The 24,670-nt window shown below is 49.7% G+C and overlaps 11 protein-coding genes across 12 annotated transcripts; 7 read left to right on the top strand and 4 right to left on the bottom strand.

Moving 5' to 3' along the window:
• Window positions 1–173: 173 nt before the first annotated feature.
• Window positions 174–5,543, top strand: FOIG_00125 (uncharacterized protein). The gene is made up of 2 exons (XM_031196124.1): window positions 174–2,803; window positions 2,882–5,543. Exons 1-2 carry the CDS (start codon window positions 333–335, stop codon window positions 4,785–4,787), a joined length of 4,377 nt encoding a protein of 1,458 aa, XP_031071891.1. The 5' UTR covers window positions 174–332; the 3' UTR covers window positions 4,788–5,543.
• A 52-nt stretch (window positions 5,544–5,595) lies between these two features.
• Window positions 5,596–7,472, top strand: FOIG_00124 (uncharacterized protein). Its single transcript, XM_031196123.1, has 2 exons — window positions 5,596–6,315; window positions 6,363–7,472. The coding sequence occupies exons 1-2, from the start codon at window positions 5,680–5,682 to the stop codon at window positions 7,242–7,244; spliced, it is 1,518 nt and encodes a 505-aa protein (XP_031071890.1). The 5' UTR covers window positions 5,596–5,679; the 3' UTR covers window positions 7,245–7,472.
• Window positions 7,473–7,504: 32 nt separating this feature from the next.
• FOIG_00123 (uncharacterized protein) lies at window positions 7,505–9,084 on the top strand. Its single transcript, XM_031196122.1, has 7 exons — window positions 7,505–7,692; window positions 7,743–8,020; window positions 8,069–8,096; window positions 8,143–8,178; window positions 8,227–8,346; window positions 8,393–8,572; window positions 8,625–9,084. Exons 1-7 carry the CDS (start codon window positions 7,567–7,569, stop codon window positions 8,799–8,801), a joined length of 945 nt encoding a protein of 314 aa, XP_031071889.1. The 5' UTR covers window positions 7,505–7,566; the 3' UTR covers window positions 8,802–9,084.
• A 182-nt stretch (window positions 9,085–9,266) lies between these two features.
• FOIG_00122 (beta-1,4-N-acetylglucosaminyltransferase) lies at window positions 9,267–10,635 on the top strand. The gene is made up of 2 exons (XM_031196121.1): window positions 9,267–9,703; window positions 9,762–10,635. Exons 1-2 carry the CDS (start codon window positions 9,578–9,580, stop codon window positions 10,488–10,490), a joined length of 855 nt encoding a protein of 284 aa, XP_031071888.1. The 5' UTR covers window positions 9,267–9,577; the 3' UTR covers window positions 10,491–10,635.
• FOIG_00121 (uncharacterized protein) lies at window positions 9,946–11,588 on the bottom strand. Of its 2 annotated transcripts, XM_031196119.1 has the most exons (3): window positions 11,474–11,588; window positions 11,026–11,413; window positions 9,946–10,974 (listed from the first exon to the last, which is right to left on the bottom strand). In XM_031196119.1, the coding sequence occupies exons 2-3, from the start codon at window positions 11,403–11,405 to the stop codon at window positions 10,608–10,610; spliced, it is 747 nt and encodes a 248-aa protein (XP_031071886.1). In that variant the 5' UTR covers window positions 11,406–11,413; window positions 11,474–11,588; the 3' UTR covers window positions 9,946–10,607. The 2 variants fall into 2 exon arrangements, with proteins under 2 accessions (XP_031071886.1, XP_031071887.1); XM_031196120.1 differs by having other exon boundaries at window positions 10,423–10,974; window positions 11,026–11,588.
• Window positions 11,589–11,886: 298 nt separating this feature from the next.
• FOIG_00120 (uncharacterized protein) lies at window positions 11,887–14,126 on the top strand. The gene has a single exon (XM_031196118.1). It carries the CDS (start codon window positions 12,083–12,085, stop codon window positions 13,904–13,906), a length of 1,824 nt encoding a protein of 607 aa, XP_031071885.1. The 5' UTR covers window positions 11,887–12,082; the 3' UTR covers window positions 13,907–14,126.
• FOIG_00119 (elongator complex protein 1) lies at window positions 11,904–14,701 on the bottom strand. The gene is made up of 3 exons (XM_031196117.1): window positions 14,562–14,701; window positions 14,271–14,475; window positions 11,904–14,215 (listed from the first exon to the last, which is right to left on the bottom strand). Exons 1-3 carry the CDS (start codon window positions 14,622–14,624, stop codon window positions 14,190–14,192), a joined length of 294 nt encoding a protein of 97 aa, XP_031071884.1. The 5' UTR covers window positions 14,625–14,701; the 3' UTR covers window positions 11,904–14,189.
• Window positions 14,702–14,880: 179 nt separating this feature from the next.
• Window positions 14,881–18,938, top strand: FOIG_00118 (uncharacterized protein). The gene is made up of 2 exons (XM_031196116.1): window positions 14,881–18,418; window positions 18,475–18,938. The coding sequence occupies exons 1-2, from the start codon at window positions 15,315–15,317 to the stop codon at window positions 18,653–18,655; spliced, it is 3,285 nt and encodes a 1,094-aa protein (XP_031071883.1). The 5' UTR covers window positions 14,881–15,314; the 3' UTR covers window positions 18,656–18,938.
• A 6-nt stretch (window positions 18,939–18,944) lies between these two features.
• FOIG_00117 (uncharacterized protein) lies at window positions 18,945–20,316 on the bottom strand. Its single transcript, XM_031196115.1, has one exon. It carries the CDS (start codon window positions 20,051–20,053, stop codon window positions 19,211–19,213), a length of 843 nt encoding a protein of 280 aa, XP_031071882.1. The 5' UTR covers window positions 20,054–20,316; the 3' UTR covers window positions 18,945–19,210.
• A 224-nt stretch (window positions 20,317–20,540) lies between these two features.
• Window positions 20,541–23,032, top strand: FOIG_00116 (uncharacterized protein). Its single transcript, XM_031196114.1, has 3 exons — window positions 20,541–20,787; window positions 20,836–21,657; window positions 21,709–23,032. Exons 1-3 carry the CDS (start codon window positions 20,659–20,661, stop codon window positions 22,843–22,845), a joined length of 2,088 nt encoding a protein of 695 aa, XP_031071881.1. The 5' UTR covers window positions 20,541–20,658; the 3' UTR covers window positions 22,846–23,032.
• Window positions 23,019–24,644, bottom strand: FOIG_00115 (taurine dioxygenase). Its single transcript, XM_031196113.1, has 3 exons — window positions 24,220–24,644; window positions 23,434–24,166; window positions 23,019–23,385 (listed from the first exon to the last, which is right to left on the bottom strand). The coding sequence occupies exons 1-3, from the start codon at window positions 24,376–24,378 to the stop codon at window positions 23,138–23,140; spliced, it is 1,140 nt and encodes a 379-aa protein (XP_031071880.1). The 5' UTR covers window positions 24,379–24,644; the 3' UTR covers window positions 23,019–23,137.
• Between the last annotated feature and the right edge of the window lie 26 nt (window positions 24,645–24,670).

The following is a 24,670-nucleotide window of genomic DNA, read 5'->3' as shown; positions in this document are numbered from 1 at the left end:
CCCCCCCTACAGTGAGTGACTGGGTGAGCAATGAACGCTCTGCTGGGTTTTACTGATGGGACTGCACTGGCAGTGCCCCGCCCGGGCCATGAAGTGCCCCTCCCTCGGTCTCAGATAGCACTTTGACTTGCCTTACCGCCCCCCGAAAAAAGCCAACCTAAAGCCAAAGGCAAGCCCCCCCGGCCCCGTATCTACGAATCATTCCTCCACGCCCACATCTTCTCCCATCCACATTCATCCTCACAATCTCAACTCACAACTCGCAACTCTCTCCTTCTTCCTCTCTCCTAACAAACCAAGCAAAGCGTGTCGCGCCAGATGTCCTCCTCCTCATGTCCAGTCCGCATCGTCTGTCCGAAAATGCCGCACACGCCGTTCAGGTGAGCGAGCCAGAGCAATGTATCCGTACCTGTTCCAGTTCTGCGCCTGTCCCTGAGGCCCTGCCAGATACTTCTGCGACAGGCCATGGCGCTGGTGCAGGCATAGCCATAGGCGTAGGCGCGGGCGCGGGCGAAGATAGCAGTGTCGCTGGCCCTAATCATGATTATGATGATGTTGATGATACCCATCAAGGGCACCTTGACCAATCCCCCGCCGTCGCCCTCGCTGCTGATGTCGCTGCTGATCCCGCAGCCGACAACACTACTCCCACTCCCTCTTCCGCCTCTCCCTTCCTACCGCCACCCTCTGCAGACAAGGCGCCCAACAACGTGCCTGATTCTGTTCCTGATTCTGATTACGTGCCCCGTGGTGATGCCAATGCCAGGGACACTCCAGACCAAGCCGATACCCTCCCCATCGGCGCTGCTCTTGGCCCTGCCTCTACTTCCAGTAATAAGAAGGCCCGTGGCCCCGGTCCCCTACCGAGGCAGACCGGTCCTTCCCTGCTGACCCAAGCCTTGGCTTCCGCGAGAGGTATCACCAATGTCAAATCTCCCAAATCCTTCTCTCCTACATCTACTCCTCCTATAACTTCGCCCTCTCCTGCAACTCTTACAAATACATCTACTGCCGCTCGACAGTCTAACCTAGACAAGACCGTCCCATCCTCTGCGACTATCTCGACTCCTACTACTCCCACTGCGCAGTCGAGTCTTCACTCGTTGACAGGGCCACCAACCGCACCAGCGAACCTCGCCTCCCACTACGATCGCGATAGCGCCTCAAACCCCTTCGAATCTTCTTATCACAATGTTCCAGCTCAGCGCACCGCTCCTAGGCCGTTAGCTAGAGCCACTTCCGAAACTATCAATATGGGAGCGTCTACTACTGTTACAACGATGACGTCGCTTGTCCCTCGGGAGGCGGCGAGCGTCCCATCGACTTTTAGCCATTCAACTCTTGCTACTACACTTCGAGGTGCTCTTGATCAACGTGAACCGATTGACATGGCCCGTGGCAAGGCCTCGACATCTCTGGATCTCGATAGACAATCTGTTGACTATTACCAACCTCAAACTACAAGCTACACAGCAGCCCTTATTGACCGACCCGTCCCCCTCGATACTCGCTCAGAAACCAAGACACCACCTTTGGCGACGCGAAAGGAGGATGCGAAACCCGTTCAACAGAGGCCGATACAATGGGCAAAGATGCCGCCCCATTGGACTGGCAATGGCGCTGAAAAAACCGAAAAGATATGGTCCATTGGTTCTGTGGAAGGACAAGAAGAGGATGGCTTAGTTGAGAAGTCTGTGACTGAGGCAATGGCTGGCTTGGAGCATAATGCTCGTAGCCGCAAGTCTAGCTACAGCCTACGATTCTTCAAAGAAGGTCTGCCACCAGAGGATAAGCCACGTCGCAAGGATACAAAACAAACAGCGAAAGAAAAATTGACCCCTCTCGAGGAGGATCATCAACATGCCTTGCGCGAAGCCTCCCAACCGACAACCTCTGACAAAGAGCCGACAGCCATTCGCACTCGCCAGGAAGACCGAAAAGGTTCTTTTTTCACATCAGATTCGGTCGATGAACAGCCTGTTCTGAGCACATCTCCTAGCGAGGATTATTTTTCCATTCCAGTCAATGGCTCCATCAAATCTGAAGACAAGGCGCCGTTGCGAGTGCAGCAGCCACTGTCCCAGGCCAAAGACGGAAACGAACAGGTGGAGTCGGCCCAAGTTGTGGGGCCGATCCCGGTCTCCAATGCCGAGGCCGCCCGTGAAGCCGAATTTGTGGAGTCCAGACGGGACTCGGCGGACAGTGCTCATACTGATGTCGGATCTCGCGATGATGGAGAAGCCGAAGAATCTGGGGAAGAAAAGATCTCATCTGCCGTCTTTTTGCCCCACCAAGAGCTCCAAGATCCTTGTGTAAGTGAACCACAGGACCGCATTGCGGCCCGTAGTATCCGCGTGCGGTCTTTATCGCAAAGTAATCAACGCCCGTGGCTTGTGAAGGCCGATGAGCCAGAGTCAGAAGCCAGTCATGAGAAGGATGAACCTCCTTATGGAATTTCCCGTCACCCTTCTCGTGAGAAGCTTACCTTGAAACGCGGTGACCTCATCCCTCAACAAGGTGAAGAGGGTGCCGTTATTGAGGAGGAAATCACAGTGACAACTGACTCTCATAAACAACCGCAAATCGTGAGCCAGTATGAAGACCATGTCCATGATCATCAGCATGACCCTCAAGAGCCTCTGGAGGCGATCGAGCTCATTCCGTATAAACATCAAGTTGGTGGACACACCACCCTCTGGAGATTCTCTCGAAGGGCTGTCTGTAAGCAACTCAACAATAGGGAAAATGAGTTTTACGAGACTATAGAGAGATACCACCGTGATCTGTTGCCTTTCCTTCCTCGGTACGTCTGATCGAATTGTGTTTTGCGACCCTTTGCGTCTGTATTATTGAGATCGTGCTGAAATGCTAATTTTGACAGCTATATCGGTGTATTGAATGTCACCTTCCAGAAACAGGCTCGCCGAAAGAGCACGTCCAAGAAAGATGAGGCGGCAGCAGCCGAGCGCAAGAAGGCACAGGAAAAGCTTGAGTCTAGTAGAAACGAACTGGAACAGAACGAGGGTCAGGAAGCCATTAAAGTTGAGAAACCGACAGGCCGAGTTGTTAGCCAGTCTCTCGCCAATAGCAACATCCCTGTTCCGACGGTAACTTTCGACGACAACAGGCACATTCTGCCTCGAAACCTTCTCCAGCCGATGCCTTTGCCGAGAGAATACCGACGACAAAGTATCTCAACTTCCACTGTATCAAATCCCTCCGTGCCATCTTCTGGAACATCGAGTAGACCGCCTCTGGATGAGCGACCCAACAGTTGGGGCGCAACCATGGTCAACAAGAGGTTGAGAAACGAGGTTTTCAACGACGCATTCCTGAAGGAACCTGTCAAGATTCATCGACATCGCCGACCACACCAACGATCAATTCCACGTCCTACTTTGCAACGTCTCCTACGATCCACAAATTCGGACCCTGCTTTGATCAAAAGTAACTCCCCATTCATCAACGGTCACGATGAAGCAAACGGCTATCCTCAGGAACGAAAGATTGCGCATCACTACTCACACAGTGATCTCGGACCTGGCATGGATGAATACGTTCAGTCTGAGCCTGAGCAGGCTCCCGAAGAAGTTAAGGATGTGACTGGAACAAGCGCTCCAGAGCCGGAAACTCTGAAGGAAAACCCTCTCGCAGCGAAGAAGAAGCGCAGGTATTCTGCTGGCGGTCTTCGACGGAAACCTGAGGATGTTAGAGAATCCAGGGGAGACTTGAAGTACTTTGAGGAGGCTGATGATGCTGGGTATAAGGGAGACAACGAAGATAAGCCCAAGCGACACTCAAAGACACATTCTACGAATGGACACCATCATCCTGACGCAAATGATGCCCACCATCACTCACAGTACCTAGAGCATCTACATCCTGAAGACGAGTTTGCCATTGAATCGACTGAGCCCACCCCGGCCATGGAAGAGACTGCCCATGAGTTCACCAAGATTCCTAGGCCAGTCAACCCGAAAGAGGCAAAGACTCAAAAGGATCGAGTCGAATACTTCTTGCTCCTAGAGGACCTTACCTCAGGGATGAAGAGACCTTGTATGATGGATTTGAAGATGGGAACTCGACAATATGGCGTGGAGGCTACTCCAAAGAAGCAAAAGTCGCAAACTGAAAAGTGTCGAAACACAACATCAGCTGAGCTAGGTGTTCGAATTTGCGGATTGCAAGTGTGGAACGCTGCGAAGGAAACATATGACTTTCAGGATAAATACTATGGCCGCAAACTGAAAGCTGGAGACGAGTTCCAAGGCGCATTGCAAAAGTTTCTATACAACGGTGTCGATCTGCATAGTATTCTGCGACATATTCCAGTTGTGCTCAAGAAGCTTGGGCAACTCGAACAAATTGTGAGCAAGCTGAACGGTTACCGTTTTTACGCTGCGAGCTTGCTCATGTTTTACGACGGCGATACGTCCGAGGATGCGGACAACGAAACGATGTACGAGTCTACCACCGACTGTGCAACAGATACAGAGGAGACCTCGCGAAAGAAGACGAAGGACAAGAGGGAGATTGATTTCAAGATTGCGGATTTCGCCAACAGTGTCACTCCCTTTGATAAGATTGACGACAAGCCTTGCCCTCCGCAACACCCTGATCAACCTGACGGTGGATTTCTCAAAGGCTTACGTAGTCTGAGGAGATATTTCCTCCAGATTCAAAGGGACGTGAGACAGGAGCTGGGGCTTGATCCTTATGGTCGATTCTCGCATCACACGGATTATGCCGGAGATCTTGATGCCGAGAACGGGATGGTCAGTCTTTAGATGACCTTAGATAAGGACGGTGGTGTACGTTTGAGACGAAGTGTCTGATACCCATTACTTCATTTCAATTTGGACGGTTTTACAAATGGATTTTTGCTTTTGCTGGAGTTTGGTTTGTTTTTCTTGGCCCTTTTCTCTTTCATGGCCAACTTCTCTCCCACGGAGGGACCCTGGAGTTCACAGGAATTATCACCATGGCGGTATGGAACTGGAACAAAACCCAAAGGGTAGAAGGAACAGGACTTATGTCTTATGACATGTTGAATTCAACTCAAAACATACCCTGCATCGGTTATGGCGCAACAGCAAACAGGAAAGGGGGGGGCCGGAGCTGGAGTTTGAAAAGCCCGTTTTTATTGTCAACTCTTTGCTTCACTTGGGCTGGAAGCGAGTGATGGATTGAGGGGGAAGGAAAGGCAGCGGCTCTGGCTTCGCTGCGGGAAGTGCTTTTTTCTGGAAATTTCTTGATGTGCAGTTCGTCGGTGTTGGGGATGGGGAACGAAAACCAGAATGATGATGGTGTTTTTTGTTTAGCGATCTGCTTGTACCTTGACGGCAGTGAAACGGGCATATCCTGGTGGTTTAGGCAAGGTAGCTCTTAGACGTTAGAGAAAATGCAAGCTAAAAGGTCGTTGGTTCATACTCCGTATACTGAGGTCTGATGGTTTGGTCTCGTATCTAAGTGAACACAATATCTGCAAGACTAGCTTAGCGTCGCAACTGGTTCCTGCGAGATAACTGTTAGCTAACAACAACCCTGTCCAACCTATCATTTGTGGTTGGATGCATCGTAAAATGCTACTATACATGCCGATTGTTCCTGTGTGACAACTACATATTCTCTCCATCATAACCCAGCATGTTCACTTGACCATAAAGCTCACCGATAAACATGGGTTCCGTCATATCGACGCTTAAATCAACGGCATCGGCCATATCATATGGCTTGAAGACTGTTCTGACGCTTCACAAGCAATTCTCGTCTCTTCTTGAACGCGCGTCCTCAGAACCAGGATTTCCTGTGCCAGAGCCCACAAAGTCATACTGGCTCGACGACCCGCCATTCCCAGCACTATGCGACATCCAAGCTGACAAGCTTCCCTCAGAAGTAGACATCGTCATTATCGGCAGCGGCATCACAGGCGCAGCCGTAACAAAATCCCTGCTAGAACTCTCCGACTCCAATCTACGAGTTGTAGTCTGTGAAGCAAGACAGCTATGTAGCGGTGCAACGGGTAGAAATGGCGGACATATTAAAAGTGCACCATATGATGAATTTGCCATGTTCAAGTCAAAGCTGGGACCGGAAGATGCGAGGAGGATAGTGAGGTTTAAGAGAAGGCATTTAGAGATCATAAAGCAGCTAGGGAAGGGCATTGAGGTGGCTGAGGTCAGAGAGGTCGAGACGGTGGATGTTTTTGTTGAGAGGGAGGATTTTGAGAAGGCGAAGACGCAGGTTGAAGATGTTAGGGAGTGGATGCCTGAGGAAAAGCATCGGGTTTGGGAGGCGGAGGAGGCGAGAAAGGAGGTGAGTTTCCACGTCTTAGGTGACAACTGAGGCACTAATGAGGACAGTTTGGTATGAATGAGCTTGTTGTGGGAGCTGTAACTTATACGGCTGGTGCACTCTGGCCATATCGTCTTGTCACGAGTGTTTGGAACGGTTTACTCGAGCGGTTCTCGGGGTTGAGCATCAACACTCATACACCCGTTGAGAAGGTATCTCATAACTCAGATGGCTCTTATACAGTTACGACACCGCGTGGAGTCATCAAGGCGAAGCATGTTATTCACACAACGAATGCTCATGCCGCACAACTTCTCCCTCCAGTAAGGGGCTGTGTCGTCGGTGCCATCGCACACATGAGCGCTCAACGACCAGGATCTTCATTCCCCCCAACCCACGGAAACCGCTCATGGTCTGTAATCTACAGCCCAGGCTTCGATTACATCACCCAACGCCCAGATCGGCCAGATGGAACAGCCGGTGATCTTATGATAGGAGGAGGCTTCTTCCGCAGCCGCGAAGACGGTCTCGACCAAGTCGGAATCTGGGACGATAGTAAGAACCACGCCCTTCCCCTGATGCACATCCGCGGCGTGATGCCCTCCATCTACGAACCAAACTGGGGCTCCGGAAGCAGTCTTATAAAAGCCTGGACGGGAATCATCGGCTTCACAGGTGATTTGATGCCTCTTGTGGGACGAGCCCCTGGGTCGAAAGGATCAGGGGAGTGGATGGCTGCTGGGTTCTGTGGCGAGGGGATGGTATATGCCTGGCTTTGTGGGACGGCTTTGGCGGTTATGGTGCTTGGTAAGGAGGGGGAGAAGCTGGGAGAGGGTGTTGGGAGGCCGGGGGGACGGTTGGAGGAGTGGTTTCCGGGGGATCTGCTGGGGGTTGATAAGGAGAGGTTGAGGAGGGCTTATATTGCTAATGCGGCGGAGTTTTTCGAGTAGTTGACTTCAGTGTTGCAGTGAAGCAATGAGATATGGATGGTTTACTGGTTTAGCTGAGAGATTATGGTCTATGATGGGGGATGTTGGGGAGTGAAGCGTTGACGGCTGTCTGCCAGTGCAAGCTAAGGCTTCATGCATCACCACTTTCATCTCACGTGTAATCGGTATAATTCCACTTCTTATCAGCGCACTTCTTCCTTGATTCATTCGGTCTCTTTCTTTCGTTTCTTTCTCTTCACCTTCACACTCACCTTTTTCCAAGCGTTGCAACTCTGCCCTTTTTGGCGACCAAACCTTAGCAACCCCATTCCTCTTCATTCCAATGTCACTCCTCAACATGATGCCCGAAGAACGGATTGAATCGTGGCGTCAACGCGTTCCAAGCCGTATGGATCGCGACGATCCCTTCGAAGGAGACTACTTCGACGAACGTCCCCCCACACGCCTCGTATATCTCCCCTGACAGCCTTCCTCTCTGCAACACTAACCATGTCGCAGACCTTTCGCAGTGTTTATCCCCCTGAAGTTCGACCTCCTACGCGCCTGGGCTTCTTCCGCGCTGCTACGCCTCTCTTTGGGCGTAGTTCAACACCATCTTCTCCTCGACCTGCTTCAAGCATGATGCAACGACGTGCGGAGGGGAAGCGAAGGAGTTTGCTGAGCTTGCTTGGTCGCAAGAGGAAGAGAAAGGAGCCGGAGGAGATCCCGCAAGATCCTGTTCGTCTGAACTTTTTGTTTGTTGGGAGTAAAGCCGCTGGTCAGACATCGTTGCTATTGTGAGTTTCCCAAAAACTGGTGTTGGCATATGTGCTAAAATTGAACAGTCGATCTCGCTATGGTTACTTTCCTGATGTGAGTTCAGCATCGACACGAGTGATTTTATGCTGACATTCAACAGTCAAATGCCTTTTCTCGTCCTCTATATGAGACCTACGTCAACGAGCGTATCTACCACAACCAGCCTATTCGCATGGAGCTGTAGGACACCTCTGGCGTACCAGACCTGAACGTTGTTGAAAAGTTGACCTACATCGAATGGGACGCCGTGTTTCTCTGTTTCGACATCTCGGATAAGATATCCATGTACACAATCATCCAATGGGTAAGCTAAGCATTCCACCGTTTGCGAAACAAAACTAACTAAGTAGTGGCATCACGCCTCGAACCAAGGCTTCACCAAATCTGCTAGTTTTGAACCATTGCTGTACCTCGTCGGCTTGAAGAAGGATCTTCGCGACCAGTGCTTTTTGGAAGATCATCAAACTGGCTCTGCGTTCTCATCTTCTGGACTGTTGGCGTATCCGACCTGCTGCATTTGCTCTTCAGAGGTGAGTTCTCAAACGTGCTTGAGGATTCGAGTGTGGTTCCTGACTTTTGTAGGCGAACTGGCAGGCTACTCGAATTGGAGCACACAAATACATCGAATGCTCGGCTGCGACTGGCGAAGGGATGAAGGAGGTCATCGATGACTCTGGAAGAGAGGCGATGAGAAGACTTGTTGGAGGGCAAGTGCCTGAGGGGGAGGTTGTTCCCAAGAAGAAAATTCGTTTCTTCTGAAGTGTCTGAATACTGGGACGTGGTTTAACTGTCAAGTGACATTAGAACTCTTGCTTGTTGATTGCTGAATGAGGCTTGCATTGAGGGAGGCGTTATAGTGTGAAACGCATATTTGGACTCATGGGAATTTAGGCTGGAATTTAGAAGAAACAGTTCCCAAAGTTTCTGTCACAGATACGCTTTGAGAGAACAATGGCCTGTATGATGATGAAGGGATGTAGTTCAAGGATATCGAAACCTCAATGGCTGATCCAGGGTAGTTAAATTCATTGGTGTAAGCCGTTCAATAAGTTCATGAGCCCAGTCTTTATAGCAGTAACAGTAATAGATTTAATTCTAAAATCATATAAAAATGTGCATGGTTGATATTGGACTCAACATGGTTATTTTTGTTTGGGGCGACTGTATGCACTTCGAAGAATACGCACCTCAGTGTTGTGAGCTTGACTTCCAGCGAAATGAATAGTCGGGTCTTTGCTGCCAGTGCCAGACCTCCACTTTCAACTTCCTCGCTTCGAAAGGTGCAGGTGAATACCTGTACAACATACTGGAAAATAACACAAAGTCCTCATTGAATCACTTCCTCGACTCAAGGTGGATATAATTCTTTCGCTTTTTGACACATTTTGTTTAGGTCTCTTGATTCGATCACCAAATGGTTTGGACTCAGAGCGTGAAAATAAAAGGTCCACCTGTCAAGATCAACCTCAACCTCACTCACTTTACAGCACGAGCACGGGTGCATTGATCTACCATCAAGAGTGCTCGACGCAAACATGGTGATGGTGATCGCCGCCGCAGGCGTAGGGCTTGCGATAGGCGCCCTTGCCTCGCGCCGACCGCTCGTGGCCTTTCTCACCACTATGTTCCTCTACATCGTTACCCTGCTCATTGTATTCACTGTAAGTCAAATCTCACAACCGAAACCGAATCTTACACTCCAATACTGACAGAATCAAGGCTCTTCATATCCGAGTCGTCAGGCGTCGCCGCAGAACAGTAAACAGAGAACTGTCTTCTCTCAATCAACGTCGCACCCCGTATGATTACCGTGTCTTCGTCCTCGGCTCCGGAGGTCACACCAAGGAGATGCTCATGATGATGGACGATGGCTTCAACAACTTTGATGGTTTTCACCGACGATATTTGATTTCTTCTGGTGATACCATGTCGGAGGATCATCTTGAAGATTACGAAGCAGACCTGAAGACACTGTGTGCTGCTGAGGGCACCAACCCAGGAGCATACGACGTTTTCACCGTCACTCGTGCGCGCCGTGTTCACCAATCACTTCTGACTACTCCATACACAGCCTTTCTCAGCATGGTCAGCATATTCCCGGCTCTGTTGACTCCGCCACCCAAAATCGATGGTGTCGAGCTCGTGTATCCTACTTGTATCTACTCCAACGGACCCGCGACTGGCTTCTTTGTCGGCCTGGCCGTGCACCTTCTCAAGATCTTGGGCAAGATACCCGAGAACTCGATGCACTTCATCTACATCGAGTCCTGGGCACGTATCAGCACCTTGAGCCTCACAGGCAAGCTCCTCTACTACACCGGCATTGCGGACGTTTTGGTACAGCACAAAGAAGTTGCTGAAAAGTATGGACTCAAGAACTGTGGAGAGATGGTCTTCAACGCTCGACGACCTGATGTTTCATCGACAGATGATAAGATGATGGGATGAGATCCCAATCCAAGTATCTCTTGGAATATGCGTTTCTGCTTTTTGATACATAGACAATAAAGGTTACATAGTTTGTGTACATGACGGGTATCATCCGCCCTCCTTGATATTATTATATCAAGGTGATTTCTTGCCCTCAGCAGCCTCGGCCTTTCCCTCAGGCTCTGCATCTTCTGCGACATCCTCCTCCACGTCCTCAAGACCAAAGTCCTCAATCTCCGAGTTGCGACTCGCCTCTTGCCGCTCCGTCTCCTTTCCAGCCCAGATCTTCCAGTTCTCGAATTCTCGGTCCTCGAGAGTGTGCGAAACATCAATGCGGGACTTGCCAAAGTAAGCACCTACGTGCTTGGCTTCCTCGAGGGCTACTCGCCTCTCGATCTCTTCCTCTTGACGTAGACGGTAGAATTCGCGGCGTGTGATATCGTATGCCTTTTGCATTCCGAGCTTCTCGTTCTTCATCAACCACAATTGTCGTTGAACAACACTATAAAATGTTAGCTTAATCCCATCAGACCACCGATCCAGAGAAACTTGCCATTCACCCGTTAAGGGGATATTAGGCTGTCTCAAACCCTTGCTCCAATCGCAGTGCTGGTAGTCCTTTCCGTCCGACTCAAGAATAACACGAGGTCTCGCCAACTCCCAGGGATGATCTTTATAGAACGTTTTTCGCAGCTTATCCTCAACATAAAATATCTTTTGAGGTCGGTACATGTTCTTTGGCTTGGTAGCTTTTTGGTTGGGCGCTCTGTGTTGGGGGGTGACGGTTCGAACGAGTGTCTCGGCGGGAGGGACGGATTGCATGATGTTATACCATGGCGGCGTGGGGATGGATTTGCCGCCGAGGACGTTGTGGTTGAGCTCTTCCGTGACTGTTTGTAGGACCCTTGCGGGTCGGATCTGTCTGCCTCCCATGGTCTATTCTACGACGGGGTTAGCAGAGCTTCAATTGAGTATGACGATATAAATAGAGGCGGCCTTACGGTATCAATTGACGCTCTGATTGGGAGTAATGTCACACGGGACCTGGCTTGAGCCTCAATGTCGTGGTGGTGAGTGGAAATTTTGGAGATGCATCGGTAAATCTTAACGCCGGCGTGGGATGTTGACAATAAAGGTCAGACACTGAATTCAGCATAGAACCACAAGTATATACTCAAATATTACTTTTCAGACAGAACATTCAACATTGTATGCGTCAATCGATAACAAACTAAGATGTGATACTATACAAGATTAATTTTTTATTTTAGGCATTGAAGAAGTCTCTCACCTTTCTTTGCCTTATCTCTTCCATTTTGTATGATGCAGTGCGTGCGGCTTTTATTTTCACCCACCATCTGGGGTATCTCCCCATAGCTCGGCGCGAATGACAGTGTAGCAAAAAACCATCTCGAAAAAAGGTCCCACTTACAAGAACCTACAAGCCTCCCATCTCAACTTCCGTTGGCATTAGCTCTTCCTGAGAGAGATTGCCGATCTGATTTCTTTCTCAGCGCCATTTTTCTTGTCTAGGCTCCTTTATACAACATCCGAGACAAAATATCGCTCCGGCTACGAATCAGAAGTCGCAGCACCATGAGGAGGAGCTCATGAAAGTCTCTAGTCGATTAGACGGCTCCCTCTGTGCGGTGCTTTCGAACCGACCGTCGGCCAGTTTTGGGGTTACTACCACAAGGAGGAGTCTCTGCACTGTGAGAGAGGCTGGAACAGAGACACAGAGAAAAAGATTGAACTCGAGATCCCCGCCCTCTTGTTCGAAAAGCTCGTCATGGCTTCTCTCGACCTTTTCGCCCGCCACCGAGGCTCGACGTGCCTTGCCTTGCCGTCGCTCCCGACATGTTTTGAATCATTATAGCACCGCTTCCGCCGCCGCCGCACCGATACCTCCGATACATCAGAGATTCCATACTCAGTATGGTCACGACCCTCGACACCTCATGGCTCTTGTGCCACAGGAAGATGCGGGAACGGTTGAAGAGCACTTGGAGTACTATCGGGATCCTTACCGAAGAGGATATGCCCACGCAGATGGTCAGAGAGTACAAGTGTCGGAAAACAAAAGGGATGTTGAATATCCTACGGCGGATGAAACCTTCAAGACCGATGACGAGACGAAAAAGTTGATCGCAAAATTATGCCATGCCATATCGTACAAGCTCCGCCACCCATACCGAGCAACCCTCGAACCTATATACGACTTGTACCTTCAGCTTCCAGAACCAAGGATGTTGTATCTCACCTGGCCATGGCGGAATAGGTTATTGAAGATTATGGGTTTGCCTCCAAAGCGAAACTCAGAATCGATGCTGCGCTACTTTGCGCTGATCGCTGATGTCAAAACCGCAGGATTGACGCTGCGACGGACGCATTGGAACTATGCTTTGGCTTTTGCAACAAAATATACAGCTCGCGTGACGCCAACCGAGATGGATACTGCTCTGAGGTTGTGGCAAGAGATGGAGCGATCACCCAATGTCAAAGGAAACGAAGTTACGTTTAACATTCTTTTCGATGTTGCCTCAAAAACCGGAAATTTTGCTCTTGCGGACATGATTTACAAGGAGATGGAATGCCGAGGTTATGAGTACAACCGATACCATCATGTCAGTCTGATACACTATTTTGGACTCAAGATGGACTCGAATGGAATTCGAGCTGCCTACAAAGAAATGGTTGAGGCTGGTGAAATGATTGACACTGTTGTGCTCAATTGTGTAATATCGGGCCTGTTGCGATGTGGTGAGGAGTCAGCGGCTGAATTGACATATGAGAGGATGAAGTCTGGCCACGAAATGGCGCCCAATATCCCGGATAGGGACTACGGGATGGGTCGGGTCATTACGAAGGTGTTGATGATGTTTACGAGAATTGGCAAAAAGCACCCCGAGCTTCAAAAGCCGTTGCAGAAGCAAATGCAGCTCTCGCCAAACCTTCATACATACAAGCTTTTCGTCGAGCACTACTCGGTCAAAGTTGGAGACTTGGCCAAGGTGGCACAGTTTCTTGATGAGATGAAGTTTCTCAAGATTCCCATTCACGCCACGATCTTCTTGTCCTTATTCAAAGGATTCTACTCCCATGGCGGCTTTACTGGCTCTGAATGGAGTGAGCAGCGACTCGAGGGGGTGTTGAAGGCAATGTACCAAGCAAGAGACGAAAGCATAAGAGGGTTTACCATCGATAGATGGTTGGTCATCTGGGCCTTGCGAGCTGCCAAGAAGTGCAGCTCAAACGAGACCGTTATCGAAGTTTACGATGAGATGGAGAAGCGCTGGGATATTCCGGTGGACCGACAGCCGTTCATCGAGTCCATACTTCAGACCATTCTTGACGGCGCAGACATGAAGTCGTCGACGGGTCAATGGGAAGGCCCGTCGTATCGAAGATACAAAAAAGATGGAACGAGATTATGATGTAACAGTAGATTTTGTACCACCATGTACTTTAACTTAGAATAATACCCCGGGGCTCTAGAGTTCTGTATATAAAGATCCGGTAGGCTGGGAATTGCATAGCTAGCGATTATCATAATCGCAATATCACGTATGGTTCGATATAGCTGATTGTCGAACAAATGAAATTTCGAATCAAGAGTCGAGAATGACTGATGTCTATTTCGGTTATTTACACCACATTCCACCTCCAGGCTTCCCAGTCTTTCAACCAAACAGCAAATCCAATCCGCAGGCGAATAATTTACTGGGGCTTGTAGGTCTGGTAGACTGCGCAGCTCGTTAGCATCTCGAACCGGAGAACATCGGGATGGAAACCACGCACCAGCAATGCCGAAGGGAGCGAAGAAGCCGGTGGCCATGAAGGTCCAGTATCCGAGGCCGAACCACTTGCTTCGGGGGTTGAAGGGGATGTTGCTGTAGGCGCCCTCGGGGTAGTGGTAGGGCGAGGACATGCGGGCGCGGGTGGTCTGGAAACCTCGCTTGGTGACCAGAGAGGTCGTGGTACGGGCGGCGGCGCGGGAGAGCATCTGCAGCGGCGAGTAAAGGGTCAATTCGGTTCGCGATGGTTGGGAGAGTAGTTGTGAGCTGGTCAATGGCTCGGAGGTCGACGTACCTTGACGTTGAGGAGTGGAGATTGCGAGATGGAAGCTTGGGGATGTGTCAGTGATGATAGCATCCGAGGTCAGAGATGGTGGTCTGAGGTTTGGAGAGCAAAACGCTAGCAGGTCACGTGTGGAGATACTTTGTACTTTGCTGACATGGAATCTCCAATCGGCTGTGATTGGATCGTAAGTTTGGAGACGTGACGTCGGCTCTAACCGTAGCGGACTCGGCAGGTAAAGGATATTCCTAACTGTGAGCATTTCTTTAAAATATTATATGACCTGTCTGCCTAATTTACAAGAAGACATACTATAACATCACTGAGATAATACAACATTTTGATAAACATCCCATCTTTGCTTATAAAAATACAAATTTGGCTCAGTTTCTGTCGACTTAACTCACCTATTCCCGGTCCATGCTGTAGACATTCACCGCCCTCAGCTCGTCCAGGGGGATTTTTTTTCTGCCGCAACCAACCCACTTCCCATCAACCAACTTTTTTTTAATCGCCTAGGCCCGTGTACCACGAATTGGGACGATCGATCGATCCCTCGCTCGTGTTGTACTGGACGACAAGCTCACGCCTGTTTTTTCGACGAGCTTTTTTGCCTTGCGTACACGAAAAGGCAACATTCCAATTTTCATTTAACCAAATTTTTCCACGAAGGACTAGAACGCGACTCGAATCAGCCACCCGATCTCGATCACTTTTTCTTGCAGGCAGCGATCGGAAGCCGATCGCGGTAAAACACCGCCCAGCATGGATGAGATGTTTGATGTGTTCGAGGGCAAGGTGGACGCCCCGAGCGCGAGCGAAGATGAGAATGTGCCGAGTCGCAAGGGTGACACGAAAAAGAGAAAGGCAAACGCGATAAATGGCGAGAACGGCAATGCTGCGAAAACTGAGGATGTTGATATGGACGCCAAGACCGAGTCGTCAAAGGACGGAGACTCTTCTGACGATGAAGAATCTTCGGAGAGCGCTAGCCAACAGGAGTCCAAGCGAAGGAAGAAGGAGGATGGTGTTGGTCCTGTCATGACAGATACTTTCCAGACGGCCGAGTCGAGAGAAGTTGCTGGCGCAGCTACTTTCACAGAGCAGGACTCATCGCTTGTTTTGTCGCACAACATTCAGCATCAGGTTGCCCTGCCTCCGGATCTAGACTACGAATACGTTCCCCTCTCCGAGCACAAGGCCCCCGAGCAACCCGCGCGAACATGGAACTTTAAGCTCGATCCTTTCCAGAGTCTTTCCGTGGCGTCTATTGAGAGAGAGGAGAGTGTTCTTGTTTCCGCACACACTTCTGCGGGAAAGACTGTTGTGGCTGAGTATGCTGTCGCGCAGTGTTTGAAGCGCAACCAAAGAGTCATCTATACAAGTCCCATCAAGGCTCTAAGTAACCAAAAGTACCGAGATTTCGAGGCCATCTTTGGAGATGTTGGTCTCATGACTGGTGATGTTACTATCAACCCCACAGCTAGTTGTCTGGTCATGACGACTGAGATTTTGCGATCTATGTTGTATCGCGGTTCCGAGATTATGCGAGAAGTCGCTTGGGTTGTCTTTGATGAGATTCATTACATGAGAGACAAGATAAGAGGTGTTGTTTGGGAAGAGACCATCATCATGCTTCCCGACAAGGTCCGATATGTCTTCCTCTCTGCCACCATTCCCAACGCTTTCCAATTCGCCGAATGGATTGCCAAGATCCATCATCAAGCTTGTCACGTCGTGTATACCGATTTCCGACCTACTCCTCTACAGAACTACTTCTTCCCCTCAGGTGGTACTGGCGCTCGTCTCATCGTTGATGAGAAGAGCAACTTCAATGAGCAGAATTTCAACAAGGTCATGCAAGAGGTTGAGGAAAAGAAGGGCGCTGACCCCAATGATCCTAATGCTCGTCAGAAAGGAAAGGGCAAGAACAAGAAGACCAACAAGGGTGGCGCTGACAGTGGCTCGGATATCTCCAAGATTATTCGAATGACTATCAAGAAGAAGTTCAACCCCGTTATTGTTTTCAACTTTAGCAAGCGAGAGTGTGAGAACCTGGCCATGAACATTTCGTCGCTCAGCTTCAACGACGATTCCGAGAAGGCCATGGTTCGCAAGGTTTTCAACAGTGCTATTGAGAGTTTGTCAGAGGGAGATCGAGAGCTTCCTCAGATTATTAACTTGCTACCTCTTTTGGAGCGAGGTATTGGCGTCCATCACTCTGGTCTTCTGCCCATTCTCAAGGAAACTATTGAGATTCTCTTCCAGGAGTCTCTCATCAAGGTTCTCTTCGCGACTGAAACCTTCTCCATTGGTCTCAACATGCCCGCCAAGACCGTTGTTTTCACCCAAGTCACCAAGTGGGATGGTGTCAAGAGACGCCCTCTCACTTCATCCGAGTACATTCAGATGGCTGGACGTGCTGGTCGTCGTGGTCTTGATGCTCGAGGTATTGTCATCATGATGATTGACGACAAGCTCGAGCCTGATACCGCCAAGGAGATTGTCACCGGCCACCAAGATCGACTCAACTCTGCTTTCTACCTCGGTTACAACATGATTCTCAACTTGCTACGTATCGAAGCTATCTCACCCGAATTCATGCTCGAGCGATGCTTCCATCAATTCCAGAACGCGGCTAGCGTCCCCTCTTTGGAGAAGGAGTTGATGTCATTACAACAGGAGCGCGACAACACCAGCATCGCCGACGAGTCCACGGTCAAGGACTACTACCAGATTCGACAGCAGCTCAGCGCCTATACTAAGGATATGCGCACTGTTATCCAGCATCCCAACTACAGTATTTCTTACCTGCAGCCAGGTCGCTTGGTGCAGATTTACAACCCCAAGGACGAGAACGAGACCATTGCTGGAACCGGAACCGACTTTGGCTGGGGCGTCATCGTCAACCAGACCCCTCGCCGCGCACCCAAGATGGGCGAACCCGAATATGCCCCTCAGGAATCCTATGTTATTGACGTGCTTCTTCCCATCTCCCGATCAAGCGCGGATTTCTACCCCACTCAGCCCGTCGAAGATACCCCTATGCCCGTTGGCCTCAAACCTTTCGGCGACGATGACGACATCAAGTTTGCGATCGTCCCTTGCCTTCTCACCTGCATCAAGGCTATTAGTCAAATTAGGCTTTTCCTACCCAAGGAAGACCTCAAGTCTGAATCAGAAAAGGAGACGCTCACAAAGTCCCTCATGGAGGTCAAGCGCCGCTTCCCCGATGGTCTGCCTGTTCTGGACCCCATCGAGAACATGGAAATCACCGATGATTCATTCAAGAAGCTTCTTCGCAAGATCGAAGTCCTTGAGTCCCGACTTCTGGCCAACCCTCTTCACCTCTCACCCCTTCTTCCCGCTCTTTGGGACCAGTACCACACCAAGGTCAAGCTTACCGAGAAGGTCAAGGAGACCAAGAAGGCCATCGCCAAAGCGTACAGCATCGCCCAGATGGACGAACTCAAGTCTCGCAAGCGTGTGTTGCGACGTCTCGGCTTTATTAACGATTCCGAAGTCGTCCAGCTTAAGGCTCGCGTTGCCTGTGAGATTTCCTCCACCGAAGGTCACGAGCTGCTTCTCTCCGAATTGCTCTTTGACCGATTCTTCAATGAGCTCACTCCTGAGATGTGTGCTGCTGTCATGAGTTGCTTTATTTTTGACGAAAAGATTGAAACAACCCAGCTCAAGGAGGAATTGTCGAAACCTTATCGTGAGATTCAGGCCAAGGCTCGCATTATTGCAAAGGTCAGCCAGGAATGCAAGCTTGAGGTCAACGAGGAGGAATATGTCCAGAAGCTCAAGTGGCAGCTGATGGAGACGGTCTACGCATGGGCCCAAGGACGTCCTTTCATTGAGATTTGGTACGTCCCCATTTCCTTCTATAATTCTCAGTAAGACACCTGCTAACACTTTTCAGCAAAATGACAAAGGTCTACGAAGGCTCTTTGATCCGTCTCTTCCGTCGTCTGGAAGAGCTACTTCGCCAGATGGGCCAGGCCGCCAAGGTCATGGGCAACGACGATCTAACGAAGAAGTTCGAGGACAGTTTATCCAAGATTCGCAGAGATATTGTGGCCGCGCAGAGCTTGTACCTATAAAACGGGGGAAATATCATGTAATGTGTTTTTTCTATACTTTTCACCGGCTTGGGAGTCTGGCGTGTCGGGTGTGGAAAAAGAGATGTAGTATACCTTGAGCTCGAGGGATTAGGAATAAACCTATGCGAACCTTAGTCAAAGTGATATCTAAACTAATAGAGCTGTTTTGGAGGCTACGAGGAATGCGGTATGAAAGTTTACAGAAATTGCAATGCTTTTTATAATGCATACTTGAGCTTAGGTTGAGTTTGTAAGTGATCTCAGGATCTACAAGAATTCGTACAAGTTTTTTTTTTTTTTTTTTTTTCTTTTTTTAAATGATAAAGGCTTAAGACTATGGTAATAAGACGCGTGGATTGGATCCCTGTGGTATATTCTGTCTGTTTGTCCTGCCTTGAAGAGCAGTCTATAGAATGCCTGTAAAGCCATAACACCATCCATGCTTTGGCATGACCTCAGCGCCCAAAGTTAACGCCTAAAGACTCGATACCCCCAAGCCAAACATGCTACCGCCGTTGAAGCACTGAGCACCATCCGGACTGTTTCAAGGCTCTACTAAGGCCGGTCTCCTGACAGCTCCATGATGAAACCAATAACAAGACTAAAGACAACACCGAAGCCAACGAATATCTGCCATCTCTTACTCCAGATACCTTCTTGGCGCATCAACCATGCTAGACTTCCTAGTGGGAAGAAAAAGCCGACCATCATGGCTTTGAATAGTATTTCCAGCACGGAAGCCATGCCGGAGTTTTCGTCCTCGAGTGGATTAGACCCGGACGGGATTCCTTCGGCGTTGTTGTCGATCCATGCGTCTTCCATGTTGCGCAGGGTGTCAGGTGATGGCATAGCGTCTGGTGTAAAGCGCGATGTATGAATGGATGTAAACTGTGTCCTCAAGGTTGCGATTTCTGAAGGCGAAAAGCCAGACTGTAGCAATCGATCAAACCCCCGTGGTCGCGGCCTTGTTGAAGTCGTAGGTTTCGAACCATCACCAGTCGCTTCCTTCGGTGGCTTAAGCGCCTCCTCCTCTTCCTTCTTCAACTCGTCGCTCGTCAATTCATCACCAATGGAGCAATTAACATAGATCCGCGACACATTCGCACCCTCAACAGCCTTGCCTTTCCCCTTCGGATCATCGTTGGTGCGCGGCGGCGCAGGATGTGGTTTGAGGACAGAGCTTAGCGCTGAAGCATCGGGGAGCAGATGACCTTGGTGAATGAGGCGTAATCGACTTTTGGATGATAATCGTGTGCGGAGGAGGTGCTTGAGAGCGAGAACGGTTGTTGTTTGGGGTGAGGGGATGTCAAGTTCGAGGTCTGGTTGTGATGTGGTGAAGCGGATTGTGAGATGGAGGGGAGGAGGGAGAGGGTGTGATGATGAAGCTTGAGAGGTCATGATGAGGGCATTGTTTGGGAGTTAGAGATGAAATTGTGACAGAAGCTGACAGACGGAGTGAGACTATAAGAATGAAGTTGTGCTGTTGATGCTACAATGTGTGTAACAGGAACAAATAAAGCTGAAGTTGAGTGAAGCTGGGTGATTTTGGTGACGTGACCTCCACTTGCCGACCTTCTAGAAGGATGCTTTACAGGGTTGATGCAGAAGTCACATGCTGAAGCTTGCCTCTCTATTCTCTTCAAAATATCAATATTACATGCTAAGATCGAGAATATTTAGAGCAAGACTCCCATTCTCTTTTTATCTCAATGCTTACTATAGACACACCTTACTATTCATGTGAAAGATACCTGCGTGAGGTAAGGTAGGTTCCAGACCAGTAGCTCCCATCGTAGGGCAGGGGTCTGTAACTGCAGCCCCGCTGCAAGGGTTCCTGAGCCTCTAAAAATCTCCCGACCGCCCGGCAGAAACTCCCAAACAACCGTCATCATCCTTGATTTTGTTTTTTACGTTGATCAACAACACGCTCGTTAGAACGTTTATCCACATCACCATTGTTCTCATCCCCTTCCTGTTTTTCGTAGGGAGATGGTCTTGGAACTATGCCGCGCCTGCGAGGGACCAGATATTTGACCTGCTTTTATTGCGGGAAGAGGTCCAATACAAAATATGACGGCATCACGCGGCAGTTCCTATGCCTATCATGCGATGCGACAAACTACCTCGATGAAGTATGATGATCACGTCCATGTTTTAATGCAGTTACTGATGAAGATTAGAATGGAGAGATTACGGATCCTCCAGTAGCCACCGAGCGTGAAGCTCCCGCAACCCAATACGCTGTTCCTCGACATTCATCTCCATCCTCCCCAAAAGATAGCATCTTTTGCGCAACATGTCTGAAAAATCAGCGACTATTTACGTCATCTCTAGCGCAGTACCTGCCCGACGATACGAATCACCCCGACTACCCCGAGCTCGAGCGAAATTACTACAGATTCCGAAAGGGGTTGGAGGAACGATATCCTCAAGTTTGTGACGAATGCGCCGACAGGGTCGATGGTCAGATACGAAGGGCGGGATATACGGCTAAAACGGACCATCTTCGACGGATGATGGAGAAGAGCAGAGGGAGAAGGATCTCACCAGAAAAGAAGGGCGCTCTAGACTGGGTTGATAGCCTAGGCAAAGGGTTGTGGTGGGGAGGATTGGCGATGCAGGTGCTGTGGCATCTCAGAGCAGTCACTTTGGCGTTGGAACATGAAGATGTGGGAATGTACGATCCGGACGATATGAGTTGGTCGACGCTGGCTGTGAAGGGTCTGGGCTTGGCTGTGGCATTTCTTCCTCCAGCAGATACTCTCATCAACAGTGCCGTTGTCGCGAGTATACTATCGGCATGGTGGAATCCTCAGTTCGTACAAGTCAGCCGAGGCTTCACAAGACATCTCCTGGGTTTCACGCAGTGGTATGCTTTTCAGGGGCTGATCGTCTTTTTTCGCTTCCTATTCCGCCGGGTGCTGGAGATGGACGGAGGACAGGCTCAATCCCGGAACGCCCAACTTAGCGCGCACTTGGTTATGTCAGTTGTTATGGTCATGGTAAGTTGTCCGAGGAAGTTACACCTTCAAAAACGGTGCTAATATGTTCAGATATATTCTGCCGCAAAAAGGTCTATCAAAGTCGATGCCACACCCCTTTTTGGCACCTCAAACACGACGTTTTCACCCCCGAAGCAACCTAAGATTACTCGAGAAAAGAGAGAGGAACCAAAGACCTTCTCCGAATTGTTGAATGAAGCTTTAGACTCCCCTACGGCAACACCTCAGCCAGATCGGTTCAATCCGTCACCTATCAGGACATTTTCACCACCACCACTGCCCCCTGGTAGTTCTTTTAAAGCCCCTGGAAGCACTCGTACTCAATTCAACGCTCTCAACATCACACCTCGAAAGACACAAGACCTTGGATACTCGGACGAGATGGATTGGACACCAACCGAATCTCAGACTCAATCTCAGTCGCCATACCGAGCTTTCCAGGATACGCCCTCTTCCAATGGACCCCGAAAGTCGTTCGGAGAGGCACCCGTGAGCGCCGAAACAAGCCCGTTTTGGTACAAGGTCCCTCCTGCACCGACGAATCCATCCCAGCGTATACGAAACCCTCCTAACGCGCCAATTATCAGAACCAAGCCGGCACAGCAGGAGAGTATTTTCTTTCGAGGCGCGGCTAAGAAGAGGGATGAGAATGAGGATGACGAACGTGAAGTTTCGTTCAAGCCGCCCAGTTTCTTTGCGCCTCAACACAGTAATGACGAGGCTAATGGGTTGGCTGACCTCCTGAGTCAGAGCTTTACCTTGGGAAAGGAACAAAGCTATCCTGATGGGTCTTCAGGAGGCTCCGCACTTAGACGGGGTTCAGAAACTCGCGCGTCTACTGGTAGACCTCAGTTCGACAACTTTGGTGTTGAATTCACCGCTCTGGCTGTGATGCTCGTTTTCTGGGGTCTCACTGTAGCAGTTTCCATGCCTTTTGGACGAGAAGTCCAGCTCGCATTGTTATCAGCAGTAGGCATCATTGCATTGCGAGAAACAGGCGAAACAAGCCGACAAACAAGACTCCCTACCACAGCGACATACATCAGCTCTGTGCTGAATGTAGTCGAGCTGTCAGCGGTCTGCTGGCTTGGACTGGAGGTTTTTCAGGAGAACGAAGGCGCTGGCAAGTACGGAATTGGGCTATTGACGACAATGCTTGGGCATCAGGTTTGGAGTACTATGAATTGAGGTTTATGCATAGATAGAGAGGGCGGTTTATGTTGCTTGGGAATATCATGTGCGGCGTTGGATGAGAAACGAAGTATTTTATGAACATGGTGGCTGGTTAGAATAAGTTACCAGATGAGTCATGTTGGAATATCAATGAAACTATTGACACGCAAAGTTGCTTGTGTGACAAGTATGATAATGAAGCTTGGTTGGATATGCAGTTATGACTTGTATTCTTGGCTCGTCTTCTGGGATCTTTGCCCTAGAGACACTATCTCACCTGTTATTTCTCTGTTATCCAATCTTAGGCCTAACCCTCAAAAGGGGTCTCATAAGGCCTCTCAGCCTGTGGTGTGATGCGAGCAAGATGTCGTCGCTGACCAGAGTGCCAGTCAAGAATAGCAGTATGCTGAACTGATCTATTATCCCAAACAACAACAGTCTTCTCCTGCCATCTCACACGAGCATGGAAGTCAGCGCCCCATGCGATGTGCTCATACAAGAAGTTGAGAATAGCATCAGACTCTTCCTTCTTGAGACCAACGATGCTTCGTGTGACTTGTAGCCGTTAGCTTGTTTCTCCAAGTCTTGCATGAGATGACTTACACTGAGGGTTGACAAAGAGCGACTTCTCCCCGGTAACAGGGTGTGTTCGCACAATAGGATGCTCATTAACAACTGGTTCACGTCTCTTAATACTTCCCTTCTTCACACTAGCATTGACCTGCTCAATCCCAGAATGAGTCGCCTTGAGTCCATGCAACAACTTCTGAAACGTCGGCGACAATCTGTTATACGCCTCAACAGTATTCGCAAAAAGGGTGTCACCACCAGTGTCGGGGTTATCAAGGACATAAAGAAACGTCGTTCCAGGCGGCTGCTGCTCATACGTAATATCAGAATGCCACGCCACAGAGCTCACGCGCGTCTTGAAGAACTCCTCGTACGACTTATCACCCGCGCTTCTATGCACGAGATGGATCTCAGGATGACCCTCTGGCGAACCAGACGTAGGATGAATGTGATGGCGGCCGAAGTAACCACCGAACTTTAAGGCTTCGGAGATGGGGAGGTCGGCGAAGTCTTGGTTGCGGAAGGCGACGACTTTGCGCTCGGCGACGTAGCGAGCTAGTTCGTCTTTGCCGGCGTCGGAGAGACTGCTCAGTTGGACGCCTTCGATCTCAGTGCCGATTGTGGGGGTGAGGTGGGAGGTCTTTGTGGTGGACTTGAGGAGGTTGGGGAATGTTGGGTCTGCGTCCTTGCCGTGTTCGTAGTGCTCGAAGGGCTCGAGGGGAGGGTAGACTTGGTCTTTGTTCCATGTTGGGAGATAGTTTGGGTACTGAGAAATGAGGGTTAGTATATGGAGTATATGTGAGAGAGGAGGTGATATACCTTTGCAGCAGCGTGGCCGTCAATACCCTTCTCTTCGGCTTCACGACGGTAGGCAACGGGGGATAGCTCCTTGTAAACGCCCTCGACATGGCCGGGGTAGAGCTTTACTTTCTGTGCATCGGCTGTAGGAGCCTGAGTCTCAACAGCCGAGGGAGCCATTGTGTATGGTTGCTATCAAATATTGTTTAAGTCTTTGATACGGGTTTAACGTCAAATGTGTAGTTCACTTGGAGCTCTACGGCCTTTATATACACCACTCACTCCTCATCTGACAAATACCATTCCAATACAATTCACAGCGCGGGGAAGTATGCATCCGCAATACAGAACTCGCAATGACGAACAGTAATTGTCGACCACTGTCATCATCCAAAGGCATCGCGCAAGCATCGCATCTATTGCGTTGATCAGTGAGACGCGAATCAAATCACGCAACGGCCGAGAGGGACGG

This window comes from Fusarium odoratissimum, assembly GCF_000260195.1.
Source record: "Fusarium odoratissimum NRRL 54006 unplaced genomic scaffold supercont1.1, whole genome shotgun sequence".
Classification (NCBI taxonomy): domain Eukaryota; kingdom Fungi; phylum Ascomycota; class Sordariomycetes; order Hypocreales; family Nectriaceae; genus Fusarium; species Fusarium odoratissimum.
The sequence above is the reverse complement of the archived record's forward strand: the minus strand, read 5'-3'. Positions and strand labels throughout refer to the sequence as shown.